At 37.7% G+C, this 15,809-nt stretch overlaps 1 protein-coding gene across 1 annotated transcript in view; it reads left to right on the top strand.

Moving 5' to 3' along the window:
* LOC132133358 (synaptotagmin-7-like) overlaps positions 1 to 15,809 on the top strand; it is a 108,852-nt gene that overhangs the window by 40,156 nt on the left and 52,887 nt on the right. Inside the window, exon 2 of the mRNA XM_059546144.1 lies at positions 1,483 to 1,586. Coding sequence (XP_059402127.1) covers positions 1,483 to 1,586 — 104 coding nt within the window. The remainder of the gene's footprint in view (positions 1 to 1,482; positions 1,587 to 15,809) is intronic.

Genomic DNA, 15,809 nt, shown 5'->3' with positions numbered 1-15,809 from the left:
ATAAATTATAATTTCAAATAAATTATATATATATATATATATATATATATATATATATATATATATATATATATTTGTTTTGTATGAAATATTTTAAGAGATATACATATCATGTTTCTCTTTAATTTTAGGTAAAGTTTTAGTAATTGTTTTATTGATTCTTTTTGCTTTTTTAAATTATTTATTAGTCTTAGTTGATTTACTTTCATTTTAGTACATTTAACTTGAATGAAATGAAAATAATAAATGTGTTGGCAACAAGCTTTTGTCATTTTTTAGTTTTAGTTTTTTATATATATATGTCTATATATTATAAATTGTTATTCATTAGTTGTTTGAAGTAACAATTTTTCTATAGTTTAAGATTGCAATAATAAACCTACACACACACATACACGTTTATTTTTGTGTAAAGTGGGTTCATCCCATAATGTAATGGTTTTTATACATGGGTTATGTCCTCATAAGTCACCGTCTCCTTGTAATACCTGTGTCATAACCATGTCATTATACAGAGATGTGTCCTGATATGACACAAAAACAAGAGCACACACACACACACACACACACACACACACACACACACACAAATATATAAAAGCTAGGAAATGTAAAAACAAGTAGTTGATGTTGCTTCTGATTCATTTACACCGAAACTGCAACGTGAAGTCAAAAGCATTGCTTTGTTTCATACAGTTTTTGTGCACTGCATTTTTGACAAAAGTAATATATTATTCCAAACACTTTATTTTACTGGAGCAGATATGGATAAGTATCAGAAAGCTTGTTTGTAGAGTAATGCAACTGGTGTTTCATAAGAGGTCAATCGTGTTTTGTACTATTTGTATGTGTGAGATAGAGAAAATGCAATCCCTTCCCCAGAACTACTTCTTCAGTGTCTGATTATGTAGTAACTGCGCTGAGGGACACAACGAAAGAAAGAGATAGAGCCACTTACAAAAGTATGTGGACCCCTCGAAATATCTGAATGTAGATAACAAAATATAAAAGCTGGTGACATTTATTCTGATGAATTAAAGGTTAAATGAAACATGTGATTAGAGAAGTGACGTGACGGTGTCCCATACTTGAAATTTGTGCATTTTAAAATAAATGCGAAATAATATTAAAATGTAAAATAATATGCAGACACATCTAGCTTAGCAAGCTTGATTTCATGTGTCATTTTAGCATGTACATTACGTTTCTACATGTTGATCTTGCATTTGTGAGTGTTTTTGGTATTGGCACATCTCAAATGTATATCTTAAATACTTAGTGACAGTGACATCTCTTTTTCCCTCTTTCCCTCTCCAACTCCTCCCGTTTTGATTTTGATCTCCAGTCACATTTGTTCCCATCATGACAAATATCGATCCATAGGACTTTAGAGACTTTATAAACTCCTAGCGTTCTCGTCAGAGTAAATGTCAGACTGTTCACCCTACGCTTGGATATGAACATTGTGTGTGTGTTTGACAGGCTCCGTCTCTTTGAGCGTGCTGCTGGTGTCGTTGGCTGTAACGGTGTGTGGAGTTTGGCTGGTGGCTCTCTGCGGCGTCTGCGGATGGTGTCAACGCAAGCTGGTGAGTTACACACACACCTAACAAAAATATTTACATTTTATTAGACATGCATTTGATTGTACAATGAGCTGGGATGCTTGCAATGCGTTAACTAAACGTTTGCATGTACGTTTGTGTAACTTAAATGTTTCTGACCTTTCTATAACATGACGGATTTAATATTTTATGGCTTAAAAGTTAATTAGGAAAATTAATTGAATTCTCAGTTTAGTATCAACTCCTCCAAAACAAATACATAAACGGAGGACTGACATATAAGTGAGTATTTGCATTTTCTATGTGTAGCTTCATATTTAGTGTTTTGTAGTAAAATATGAAATAGTAATGTGTTCTCCGTGCTGATCAATCAGTGTAAAGGGTGATTGATTTAGACGGTCCTGCAGTTCATTATATAGATGGAGTTTGTTTGGCTCGTGTTTGTGAGTCAAAGCGAATTGATTCCCGATGCTTGTCATAAATATATGATGGCACATGGACCCTAGAGAGCGAGTCATCTGTGTGTGTGTGTGTGCATGTGTTTTAGCATGTATAGAGTTTATACATGAGTCTACAGTTTTCAGTTTTGGTTATTTGTTTATTAGTTGTGTCTGTTATATTAAGAAGTATAAAGTGTGACATAATTTGACTTCTAACTTGGAATGGTATAAAAAAAACACATAGACCACCCAGAACACCAACTGCATAATTATGCTCTGGTGACAACCCACATCACCTCACCTAGCAACATCTTCTTCATTAAATGTAGTTTCTTTAGTTTTGTATGTGTTTTGTAAGTGCATTAGCGTGTGTCCTCAGAAAACAGTGACCTGTAATTTCAGCCTCAAGACAGCTGATTGGACTTTTACCTGAAAAGTGTTTTAAAGTAAAAGAGCTGTTTCCCATTTATACATCCAGAAGCCAAATACTGAGTTAAACATGCTGGCAGGAATCGTAAGTTGAGTCAGATATCCTCCACCACAGCTGTATGTGATATTTGACCTCAATCCTCCCAGATGATGACCACATGCGATCATGGTAGGTGTCATGAGCTCTTTGAGCTCATTCATGCCCTCTGAACCTCTGCGAGCATGTGTGTGTTTTAGTTAGTGAGGATGTGCACATGCATACTACTAAAGCATGCTTACGAGTGTGTGTGTTACTGTGTGGGAGGAAGTCTGTGTGTGTGTGTGTGTGTGTGTGTGTGTGCTTGAGGGAGAGAATGTCTGTGTGTTTACTTAATATACTTTAGAGACCTTCTTTTATGGATGCCCTCGAATTTAAAAATGAGAAAAAAATGAAGCAATATTTATTTGTCTAAATACCACAAGTGCTGCAATGTTGGTAATGCTTAATCTGTACGTCATTAACAATCTCTGAGTCTATAATATGATGAGAAAACATCTTAAAAGAATAGTTCACCCAAAAATAAAAATTTGCTGTTAATCTACTCACCCTCAGGGCATCCGATATACAGTAAAAGACTTACTGTTTTCTACAGTAGAAGAGTAAAGAAGATTTTTAGCTCAAACCGAGGTCCTTGGGGATTCATACATGGCAAGTCAGTGGCTGTCTGTGTTTGAGAATAAAAAAGCATATCAAGGAAAATCAGTTCACCAAATCGGTCTGAAACAGTTCCTCAATCAAAACTCACTTTCAGACATGCCTGACAGTCCAACTCTGAGTGAGCCAAAATACCAGTGTATGTCCAACTTAGGTGACTAAATTAACAGGAAATTTTCATTTTTGACTGAACTATCTTAAAACGGGTTTAAGAAGTGTGACGGTGGATTAAGGAAAGTCTGGAAGCAGATGCGAGTTCTCTGAGATCTCACAAACACAAGACGTGAGACAAGCCAATATATAATGGATGAGTAATGAGTGGCAGCTGTTGCTGATGACAATTAACGGAGCCCACAAGCTAATCAGTGCAGACGCGAAACACACAGATTTCACCACAAAGTGCAAACACCCCGAGATCACGGTTTACCAACCGTGACAGTACCCCGGGCGAGTTGGAGAGCCCAAACGGCATGACCAAGTACTCAAAGTGCCCTCTAGGGGTATTAAAGGCGGTTTTCCATTCATCCCCCCTCCTGATGCGGACCAAATGATAAGCATTGCATAAATCCAATTTTGTGAATATGGATGCTCCTTGCAACCTCTCGAAAGCTGAAGACATGAGTGGTAAAGGATAGATATTCTTAATAGTGATGTTGTTCAGCTTTCGGTAATCAATGCAAGGTCGCAGAGAACCATCCTTCTTACCCACAAAAAAGAACCCCGCCCCCGCTGGAGAAGAGGAAGGACGGATGAACCCAGAGGCTAAGGAATCAGAAATGTATTTCTCCATGGCCTCCCTCTCAGGAAGAGAAAGAGAGTATAACTTGCCCTTAGGCAGAGACTTACCTGACACTAAGTCTATGGCACAGTCGTAGGGACGATGCGGAGGGAGAGAAGCAGCACGGGACTTACTGAACACTTCCTTCAGGTCCAGATACTCAACGGGCACGTTTGTCAGAACCATGTTCTCCTTCTGAAAGACAGAAACAGGGACAACAGAACAAGCAGAAACCAGACAAGACTCATGACATCTTTCACTCCACAATGTGACAGTGTTAGAACCCCATTCCACTCGTGGATTATGCTTGGATAACCAGGGGTGACCTAAAACAATGGGAGCAACAGGGGAGTCCATGAGAAAAAAGGATATGGTTTCTTGATGGTTTCCAGACATGAGCAGTGTGATGGGTTCTGTATGGTGTGTGATGTGAGGCAGTTCCTGGCCGTTGAGTGCGGTGACATGGATGGGGAGAGACACAGGAAGCACAGGAATGTTCAGGTGATGTGCAAGTGAAGAATCAATGAAATTACCTTCGGCTCCGGAGTCCAGAAGGGCGTGACACTCGTGATGTTGATTCTTCCACCGCAGTTTCACCGGAAGGAGGGTCGATGATGTAGGTGAGGACTTCTCAGCGGAGATCCCACCCGGTAGTAGCCTCAAGTTTACTATCGGGCTGGCTCTTTTACCGGGCATGAGTAGGCGTTATGAGCAGAGCCTCCACAGTACAAACACAGTCCTTGGGACCTCTGCCGTTCCTTCTCCCTCCGGGACAGCCGAGCTCTACCCATCTGCATGGGCTTGTGGTCATCGACAGAACCGACCGTGTTCTCTCGACTCAAGTGCCCCCTAACAGGAGAGATGGTAGATCTTGAAGGACTGGGTTGGCAGCCCAAGCGATTAATCCGTGCGTCGACTCGTAGAGCCAGTTCAATGAGTCCGTTGAGAGTGGGGGCAGCTCGAGGAGGTAGATCTCTTGCTGAACACGGTCGGATAACCCATGCAGGAATATATCCCACTGCGCCGCCTCGTTCCACTGGCACGCGACCGCCAGGGTGAGGAACTCGATGGAGTAGTCGGTTACTGAGGAAGAGCCTTGACGGAGTTTCGAGAGTCGATGAGCGGCTTCCCTGCCGGTCGCGGCCCGGTCGAAAGACTCTCCTCATTTCCTCAGAGAGGGTGTGGAACGAGGCACAACACGGGTGTTGGTTTTTTCCACACCACCGTCCCCCATAAGGCCGCCTTGCCAGACAACAATGTGAGCGTGAACGCTACTTTAGAATTCTCAGTAGCGAAGGTGCGGGGCTGTAGGGCGAAATGCATTGAACACTTAGTTAAGAAAGTTCTACAAAACGCTGGCTCACCCACATAGTTCTCCGGCACCGGAAGTCGCGGCTCAGGCCGGAAGTGGTCCTGGGGAATCTCCCGGGGTGCGATGGGCGCAGTGGGAGACGTTAATTGATGGATCTGCTGGGTGAGCTCGGACACCTGTGCCACCAGCGATTTGACAGCGCGTCCGGTGTTCAAGAAGCTCTCCTGCTGCTGATCCATTCTTTTAACGCTGTGATGCATGAAATCCGTGAGTGTATTGGTGCTCGCTGCTTCCATGGTGGTGAGATCGTTATGTGACGGTGGATTAAGGAAAGTCTGGAAGCAGATGCGAGTTAACAGATTTAATGGGCTGAGAGGAATACAAATACACAAACAAACAAAGATGCTGAGGAGATGACACTTCGTGGTGGTGGGAAGGAGGTGAGGAATCCGGATGATGGCGGAGAGAAGGTGAGTAGTTTGGATGATGATGGCAAGTAGGCAGCAGGAGAGGATGGCACAGGAACTGCGGGGAATAGAGCCGAAGGTAACTGTCCGGGGCTGAGTGAGCGTGCGGAGAGTGGATGAGGTTCTAGGGAAAACACAGACATCCAACGCATACCACACTAAAGCCAGACGAACAGGGTAACCACATCAAACAAGTAACAACGATCTCACAAACACAAGACGTGAGACAAGCCAATATATAGTGAATGAGTAATGAGTGGCAGCTGTTGCTGATGACAATTAACGCAGACGCCCACAAGCTAATCAGTGCACAGTGTTGGGAAGGTTACTTTGGAAATGTAATAGGTTACAGATTACAAGTTACCCTATTTAAAATGTAATAGTAGTGTAACTTTTTTAATTACTTTAATAAAGTAATGTAACTAATTACTTTTGAGTACATTTTGATTACTTTTATAAATTTCTAATGAATGTTAATTTGCAACTGTTAATCATCTTCAACCATTTTACACCATGCAGGTTTAACCTTACAGTAGTGCTCAATACTGTCAGACTTTCACCATCCTTCATCACTTAAATTAAGATGATCACATTTGAACACATCCACCACACAATCAGACTTTAGTACTGCCTTTTACTTAGAGATTGATCTGAAGTTCAAAGCAGATTTTAAATCAAAAGAAATAGTTTATAGATACTGTTTTTGAAACCAAATCTTTGCATAACTTCAGGCATCTAACTGCATTTAACAATGGTTTGGGGAAAAATAGTTAATAAAAAAATAAAAGCATATACATCAACTCAAATACGGTTATCTAATAAGCATGTGTCCTATTTTGTGTACTAAACTCCTGAAACATTGGTGTCTTTCTGAAACACTGCTGTCTCTTTGTATATGATATGATGATTAATTTCCATGAGGGGCGGACTGGGAAAAAAAATAGGCTGGGAAATCTCACACTCATAAACCCACAACCCATTCTGAAACATGGACAACCCTATTTTTTTTTTGGACCTGACATGAAAAAGATTTGAATCCTTAGGTTGGGGACATGCAACGTAATTAAGAGTTCTCTCCTGAACTGCACCTTCACTTCCATTATCCACCCATCTCTCTCATGACTTTAATACTGAAGATTTTTATTTGACTTTTACCATGTTTTGTAAGTGCAATTTTGTTTTTTTGGCAAATGAATTACCACTTGTATTTATTTTTACTACAAATTCCATAGTTAAACCACGGTTAGTGCCATACCATAGGCTACATTAATTTTCCTAAGGGTTGTGTTTTTGTATCCACTAGCTCCCCCTTAAACCTATGATAAAATATGATGATTTGTCTGCTAACTTACTACTGTAACATTACAAAAGATAATAATGACGTCGTTTATACAGTATTTTGAGTGATTGCGAGCAATGTGCTGCTGCTGCTTGACTAAGTAAACAAAGACAAAACTACATTAGCATATTTACAGATGAAACTGACCTGCACCTGAAACCCTGAACAGAAGTGTCGCTTCTCTGCTCCAGCTGTGCCCTTACACAGTTCACTACGGTCTCTCTCTCTCGCATTGATTACTCTGAGTCTGATCCAAACCGTTCGGCGGAGGCGCGGAAAGCGCGCGAGCCCAACCATTGCCAGTCACGACTAACCGATTCATGATTTATTAGAGATTTAATTATCGAATGGCGGATTCGGAAATAATCGCTTTAGTATATTCGGCCTGCAATTATACAATAACAATATTAAAGTAGAAGGCCAAATCGTCTGCCAGGCCACCGGGAATAGTCCCGGTTCTCCCGATGTCCAGTCAGCGCCTGATTTCCACAGACACGCAGAACGTGCAGGATTCATATTCAGTCTTTTTGCGGCTTAATATTCACAGACATCAGTCCATATCGGGTTTTGATTCAAGTGTACTGACCTACTTTTGATTTATTCGTCCAAAATGTGGCATATTCCGTCCGCGTTTGGCTGAATTCCATTTTTATGACTGGATTCTACGAATGTGTTTTCCGCGTCTCGGAGATTATGGGCCATATGTCTTAGTGCAATTTGGGAAAGAAATAAGCTGTATGTGGATGTGTGTAAATATTCAAATGTAATCCTCTTTGTAATCGTTACAATTTTCATAAGTAACTGTAATTTAATTAATCATTTTTTCTTAGTAACTGTAACTGATTACTGTTACATTTATTTTGTAATTAAATTACGTAACGCCGTTACATGTAACTAGTTACTCCCCAACACTGTCAGTGCAGACGCGAAACACACAGATTTCACCACAAAGTGCAAACAGCCCGAGATCACGGTTTACCAACCGTGACAAGAAGTCTTTGACCTTCTGTTCGTCAGCTTCAGCAGGAAGTCGGGTCACCTATGCCAGTAAAATTAAGAGAAATTGAGCGGTTAGTTGGATAGGTGTTAAAGGAAGAGTAATAGTATTGTTTTGCTTTCTTTTGCTAATTAAATGTGTCAAAATCAATGTTATTTTAATTAATATTATTTATGTGCTGTTATAGTTTTTATTATTATTTTGCATTAGCTTTTTTTAGTATTAGTATAGTATATTTTAGTTTTCATTTTAATGTTTAGTACTTTGTGATGTACTTTAGACATTTTATTACTATTTAGGTTAAATTTATTTTTCAGTTGTGGTTTTAGTTGTATTTAATTTCCAAGGCAACATTTCTATTTTTTTTTTTCATTTAATTTCTGCTTTATTTCAATTAACATAATTTGTATTTAATGGTTTCAGTTTAGGTAATAACAACAACCCATGAACAAATAGAAAAAAATGCCAGTTGTTTTTGCTATCAACCATGTGTCGTCAGCTCTCGGGTTGATGACATTCCAAGTCAATGAAAAGCAATGAAATCAGACCGAGTCCACTTTAAGTCATCAACGCATCATAGAAGTGAAAGGAAAATAATGAGCACTGATTTACGTTCATGTTCCACAGATGATAGAAACACATAAGGGTGAGTAAATGATGACAAAGTGTCTTTTTTCAGTGTACTATCCCTTTAAGATAATCTCTGTGTTCCCGACCTCTGAGTTTTCCACTGAAGAGAACAAGCTTGTTCAGAAACGTGAAAGAATGGGTTCATTTGTACTGTGGGTCTGCTGGATGGATGGAGTTAAAGATCCATGTAAAGGGATCAGGTTGCATCTTGTCCACCACACAGGAACACATGCAGACTTTCAGACAGACGAGTGTAATGAGAGTGATACATGGATGCATCACCCTGTCCTCATTCAAGGACAAACGGGACAACAGTAGTTTTTGGTCTTATTATTTTCATATTCTGCTGTCTGTAGTTCATCGATCTGTTCTTCGATCTGTTTACACCAGCGTGACATTCCCGGAGAAGCATTTTATTACTCAAACGTTGCTCTTTAGAAGCTCAGGAGATGTAGTTATGTCTGATATTTCTGCTAAAAATAGTTTACAAAGTCAATAGTTGGCAAATAGTAAGAGAATGGAGGCATTACAGTAATGTGGATAGCATGTTGAGATCATGTTAACTTCATATTGAGAACTTTGACTTTAAAGATTCTATAAAGTTAATAGAGTTCTAGAATATTTTATGCATTTTAGTCTGTTATAATGACCTCAATGATTTACATTACAAGCTATCAGAATTTAATATTTTTGTGCCATATAAATATCGGCATCTGTACCAAATTGCATAGTTTTGATTATTTATTTATTTATTTTATTTTTGTTTAACCAGGAAGGTCCCATTGAGATACAATATCTCTTCTACCAGGGAGTCCTGGTCAAGATAGTCAGCACAAAACAAAAATACAAAGGAATACATACCACAACAGAATAAACATACAAAGAATTTCCAGATCTGAAAGACAACACAACCCACAATCAATTACTAAAACATTTACACCGTTCTATAAAAACAGACTTTTTTTTTTTAAAAGAAGTGAGAGATGGAACATATTTCATGTGTAATATACCTTGAAGCTCATTCCATGCATAAGGAGCATAATTAGAGAAGGCTGATCTACCTAGTTCTGTATGGAAAATTGAGTCCTTGAGTAAAAGTTTAACTGTTGATCTAGTATTACAGATACTAGTACAGCATGTCAATAGATTAGATATATACTGTGGTAATTTACCCAGTAAAGCTTTTAAAATAAAGATCAACATATGATGTTTCCTCCTCAAGCACAGTGAAGTCCAATTTGTCAACTCATATATATTACAGTGATGTGTACGCACACTTGAATCAGTCACAAATTGTAAAGCAGCGTGATAAACAACATCCAATTTTTTCAAAGTATTTAGGGGCGCATGCATGTATATTATATCACCATAGTCCAATACTGGCAAAAAGGTACTTTGCACTAATCGTTTTCTAGCAACAAAGGAAAAACATTTTTTCAAACGAAAATAAAAACCCAATCTTGGTCTCAATTTCTTTAAAAGTATATCAATATGAGAACTAAAAGTAAATTTAGCATCCAGCCAAATTCCAAGATATTTATAGGATGCGACTCTCTCAATCAGAGTACCATCAAAAGTTTTAATCATAAAATCATTTAGTGATAATCTGGAGCGTGTGAAGATCATGTATTTAGTTTTTTTTTTTTTATTCATCACCAATTTTAGATTATCAAGTGAAGTCTGAAATAAATTAAAAGCATTCTTTAAGGCAGGGGCGGACTGGCCATCTGTGTGATCTGGAGAATCACAGAACGGCCGGTACTCCAGGACGGCCGGCGGGCCGGCCCACCACCCGCCAATCATGCAGTCAGTCATCACCGTTTTTTTTCCCCCACTAATCTGTTTTTACACTCCAGTACTGTAGGTGGCAGCAATGCACCTTTAAGTTGGATGCCAGCTGCACTGGCCGTGGCCGCCAAGTAAGGAGAAGAAGAAGTGGAAGAGTAGGAAGAAACCAACAGCAAAGATGTTAACGTTAGATAGAAGAAGCATAGAAACAAACAAACACTATGCATAACGCGAACGCGGGTAAAAAAAAAAAAAAAGGAAAGAAAAGGGTGGGGCTGAGAAGGCTAGAGAAAAACAATGCGGAATGTAGATACTGAAGCCGCTAAATGTCCCAAACTAACTGAAATATATAGCAGTATTTTCCAGTAGCAGCACCTCGCAGTTAAATATTAGCAGCAGTGAAGAAGTGAGCCAGACAACTATGCAGCAACATGCCACCAGTGATGATGATGAGGGACAGAAAGATGAGCGGGTTCCACAAGCAGATCCAGATCCAAGTATGGAACATGAGAGGCGAAAGAGAGTTACTTGCTTTTAGCTACAGCTTTTAGCTGTAAAATGTCACATGCAGTAGCTAATATTAAGAAATATGTTGTGCTTTTACTTTTAAAAATGTTGGTAACATTACAGTTAATACAAATTTTGAAGATTTTTAATACAGAAGTTACATTTGCAATGGTGTATTTTCATTTAGATGTGGTATAATTATATGTGCAGTAAGATTAATTACTGCATAAATTAAGATTATTAAGTAATAAATTCATTTTAAGACAGCACGGAATAGATTGTATAATATACTGTCATAAAAGCATATTATATAAACTATTCCATGCTATCTTGGAATAAAACCTGTTTGTTTGTTTTTTTTGTTTTTTTAAATCCATTCCATTGTTTGTTTATTCAGATTGAGCTTAGACCAAGAGCAGAGAAAGACACCCACTCCAGCTCAACATCTAGTCAACATCAGTGCTATTGCTATAATTTAGATGGTATAGTATCATGAGCCACAATTAAAGTCTTGTGACACTCATGCGAGGCGTTATTTTTGTTGTTGTTGAGTTTACGTGTGCCGATTGCTTTGGGCCGGGCCTAGTCAAAGTCCAGGGCCGTTTTTTAGTCCCAGTCCATCCCTGCTGTAAGGAATCCATTGCCACTTTTATGGATGAAGCCATTGTATAAATGATAGTATCATCTGCATAAAAGTGTACTTTTACGGTCTCTAATCCTACACCAAGTTTATTTATGTAAATAGAAAATAAAATTGGTCCCAAAATTTAACCTTGAGGGACACCTGTCTTCACTATTAATGGATTAGAAGTATAATTATCTACAGACACACATTGAGTTCTTCCAGTCAAATAATTTGAAAACCACTTTAAAACTGTACTACTAAAACCTACACATTTAAGCCTTTGCAAAATAAGATCATGATCCACAGAAGCAAACGCTTTGGATAAATCAATAAAAAGTGCAACACATGATTTTTTTTTATCCAATCCAGTAATAATGTCATTTGTGACTGACATTGCAGCAGTAATAGTACTATGTCCTTGTCTAAAACCTGACTGAGTTTGACTTAAAATATTATTAATCGATAAATAGTGCTTTAACTGTTCATTTACCAGGGATTCAAACACTTTGGCTGTAACAGATAGTATGGAAATAGGGCGATAATTATCCAACAAAGTGCAATCTCCACCTTTCAGTAATGGACGAATTTCTGCTGACTTCCATGAACTTGGTATCAAACCACTACTTAGACTTAAATTAAAAATAGAAGCAATCGGTCTTGCTATCAAATCCGCAGATATTTTTAGAAAATAAGGCTCTATTTGATCAGGGCCAGCAGATTTTTTACAATCGAGAGTTAACAGAGCTTTACAAACCTGGGATGGAGAAATAGGAAGAACATTTAAATGGTTTCTTTTACTACTTAAAGGGATGGCCATATTATGTTTATCGTCTACAGGAATACTTGAATAAGTTGTTGAACTTGAGCCTACATTATTAAAGTGAAAATTAAAAGCTTCTGCTATATCACGTTTATCCTTAATTTCTTCATCTTTGACCTTTAGTAAATCAGGAACTGCTGGAGAGGGAAAAGATGATTAGTTGATGATTTGACCAGCTTCCAAAATTTACTAGGATCATTAAAAATTTTATTTATCATGTTAAGGTAATACTCACTTTTTGCATTTTTTATAATTTTTGTACTAATATTCCTTAATGCCCTATATTGTTCCCAGTCACTAGCATTATTAGTTTTTTTTTTGCCTTAGTCCAGGCAATGTTTCTTGCTCTAATGGAGGAGGATATTGATTTATTAAAACATGGATTATCTTTACCGCGGACTCTTAATTAATAAAATGAAATAGCATTTTTAACTCCTTGAGTACGAGCTCCATATTCTCACTATATCATCCTAATATATGAGCTTGATATATAAATGTCTGATATATGAAATATAATGCTCATCAAAAGTATATATGCATACTTTTTTATTTTTAAAAAGATTTTGTCTAAAGTTTCAATAAACTGTTGTTCAAATTTCAAAATATTATTTGATATGTCAGGCTTTATTGGGTTAATTGTTTTATATGCTAAACTGCAGTGTCACATAATTATCCAGCAATGGAAGGCATTCGTCTGAGACTTAACCGTTGCCCAACCTGTGACCTGCTTTTTATTTAATTTACACTTCCTCAAAAACTCATTAAGAACCTCTAAAGATTTACTAACCAGCAGTGGCCTTTAATTAGTGCATGTTTGAGAGCCAGACAGAATCCGGAGACGTTTTTTTCCAGATTTTCTGTCCTGATTTTTGAGCACTCGAAGGCTTGAAATCATCAGTAAGAATGTTTCAATTATGAAAACTAATTAGTTTTCTATAATTAATTAACTAATTAGCTATAATTTTTATTATATACATAATTTTCCAGCAAAATATTTAGTTAGTTATAATTTAGGCTTCCTAAATTGTTTATTATTTTGTAAAGAAAACAAATGTAAAAAAAATTAAAATGTTTTACAAAAAAATTATTATTAAAATATTATTATTATTATTATTATTATTATTTATTTAGCAATGCTTTTTTATATTTAAAATCACCCTTAACAGATAAAAGGATAGTACGACAAAGATATCGCTTTCCTCATTGGACAATCAAACTAATGTTTTATTGTGAATATGAGACTGAGCTGAAGAATGAATGTTGTATCAGATGCAGGTAATCTCACTCGCTCATTACATATCTCTCTCATAACACCCATCAGTGGTGGACTGGGACAGTAAATCAGGCCGGAAATTTGATTCCACACCAGGCCACCTCTGTTGCTGCAGTCACCACCACCCAATTCATGTGTCCACCAGACATTAGCTTAAACTTTACCTGAAGGTTCCTGCTCTGACTCAAAAGCTGAACTGTCGACCCTCTCTTGTTCAACAGCAGGAGCACTAGCAGCACTAGTACTACTGTTGCTTCCTTCATAATCTTTAAAATAAATAAGCATTGTACACTAGACTACATATTGTAGGCTAGAAATGGAAAATCAATTTCTGGTCAATTTTGGCACTAAAAAAATACTTTATCCATATGTAAAACAGTGTGCTAGTTTGTCATTAAGATGCTCTTTTAAAACACACACACACACATATATATATATATATATATATATATATATATATATATATATATATATATATATATATATATATATATATATATATATATATTATCATATTATTAAGAATATTCTAACTACAAGCAACAGCACAAATAAATACAATAGAGTAATGATACAAATAAAATACTGACTTTCAGGGTCAGAGTGAATGATTTGTAGAGGTTTTTTTCATCGCTGTTGTTGTAATGTCTGGGAATCCAGAATGCGCATGCATCAACAGAAACATATATTATTTGAACCCTGTTTGTTTTACGTGTTGTTTAAAGTAAACCATATTACAGATGCTTTGTCAGATTTAAGTTGAACAGCGGTCTCAGCGTGTGCCGAACCGTGTGGGGTGAACTGAACGGGTCGTTTTTTTCAGTGAACCATAGTAAATATAAATGCAATTCTGACCGACCTTCTCCTTAACTGGCGAACATGGCTGGGATTTGGCAGCAACTTGCTGCGTCTGTGGCTAGGGCTTTTCTCCTTTTTATACGTTCCCTCTCTGCTGCTCCTTTGCGTTTACGCTCCATTTTTTGCGCGATTTTCTAAGATAAAGCCTGCCTCTGGATATAGCCAATTAGGTAGTGCTTCACTGATGTTTGGTCATGTGGTGGTGTCATTTTCACTCCGTGATCGCCTGATTCGTAGATTCATAAGACCGTCAATTAATTCGCAGTTGCATACCAGCATGTCAGCCTGATCGACTGCACAGCGGCAGCCGGCAGGCCAGAATGACCGTCAGGCCACCGGGAAATGTCCCGGTGCTCCCAATGGCCAGTCCGCCCCTGACACCCATACACATAATACAGTGAGCTTTTAATACAGTGATACAACCAACATTACATAGCAACTCAACATTGTTTCGTTATTAGTTCTGAAGTGACGTTCTCAAATAAGCAGGATCTTGAGCTCAGTTGTTTAACTAAAACTTGATTTGATTTGAATCAATGGTGGAAGGAAGTAGTTCTGCACAAAACAGACAACACTCCTTTGTTGTCTGTTTTTTATTTACACATTTGTGCCGTCAAACTGTTGTATAAAAGCAATATCACACTTGTAGCCATGTGATATGGCTGTATATCAGCATGGCTGTGATTACCTACAGCAGTTGGCCTGTGGCATAGCCATGCGAGCTATTCGAGTAATATTGCTTATATATGAGTATATGTATAAATGAATATATATGTATATATTTACTGTATGTGTGTGTGTGTGTGTGTGTGCTGAATACTAATTGGTCATAAAATGCATTTTTTCATTGAATATTCCTCTCAGAAATATGTCCCATTACTAAAGTAAAATGGCTTGGGAACACGTTATTCAGTATTTTAGTTATTTAGTCAGTTTGTCTCTCTCTCTCTGTGAATCAGCTGGACTGTACGCTTCCCCTGAGTCATGAATAGGTGTCGTGAGGTCAAGCAGATTGGTATTAAATCCTTAATGAAGTCTGCTGAGACTCAGATTGCAGTATGTTTTTGTGAAGAGCTGTGATAATTACATCCTGTCTTGGGGTTGGAGAAGACCTCTTGTTCCGTACACTACTTTTTGATATAACAGCCGCTTCTCCCAGCATTGTTTCTCTAGTAATGAAGGGAAAAGGCATTTTGAGGAGCAACTGCTGATTTTTTTGACTGACTGGAATTGATTTGATAAAAATAGAATTTTCCTTCAGAAGCTGAACTGTGTTCCAATTCATATACT

The sequence above is a fragment of the Carassius carassius genome, chromosome 50, assembly GCF_963082965.1.
Source record: "Carassius carassius chromosome 50, fCarCar2.1, whole genome shotgun sequence".
NCBI classification, from domain to species: Eukaryota; Metazoa; Chordata; class Actinopteri; order Cypriniformes; family Cyprinidae; genus Carassius; species Carassius carassius.
The sequence above is the reverse complement of the archived record's forward strand: the minus strand, read 5'-3'. Positions and strand labels throughout refer to the sequence as shown.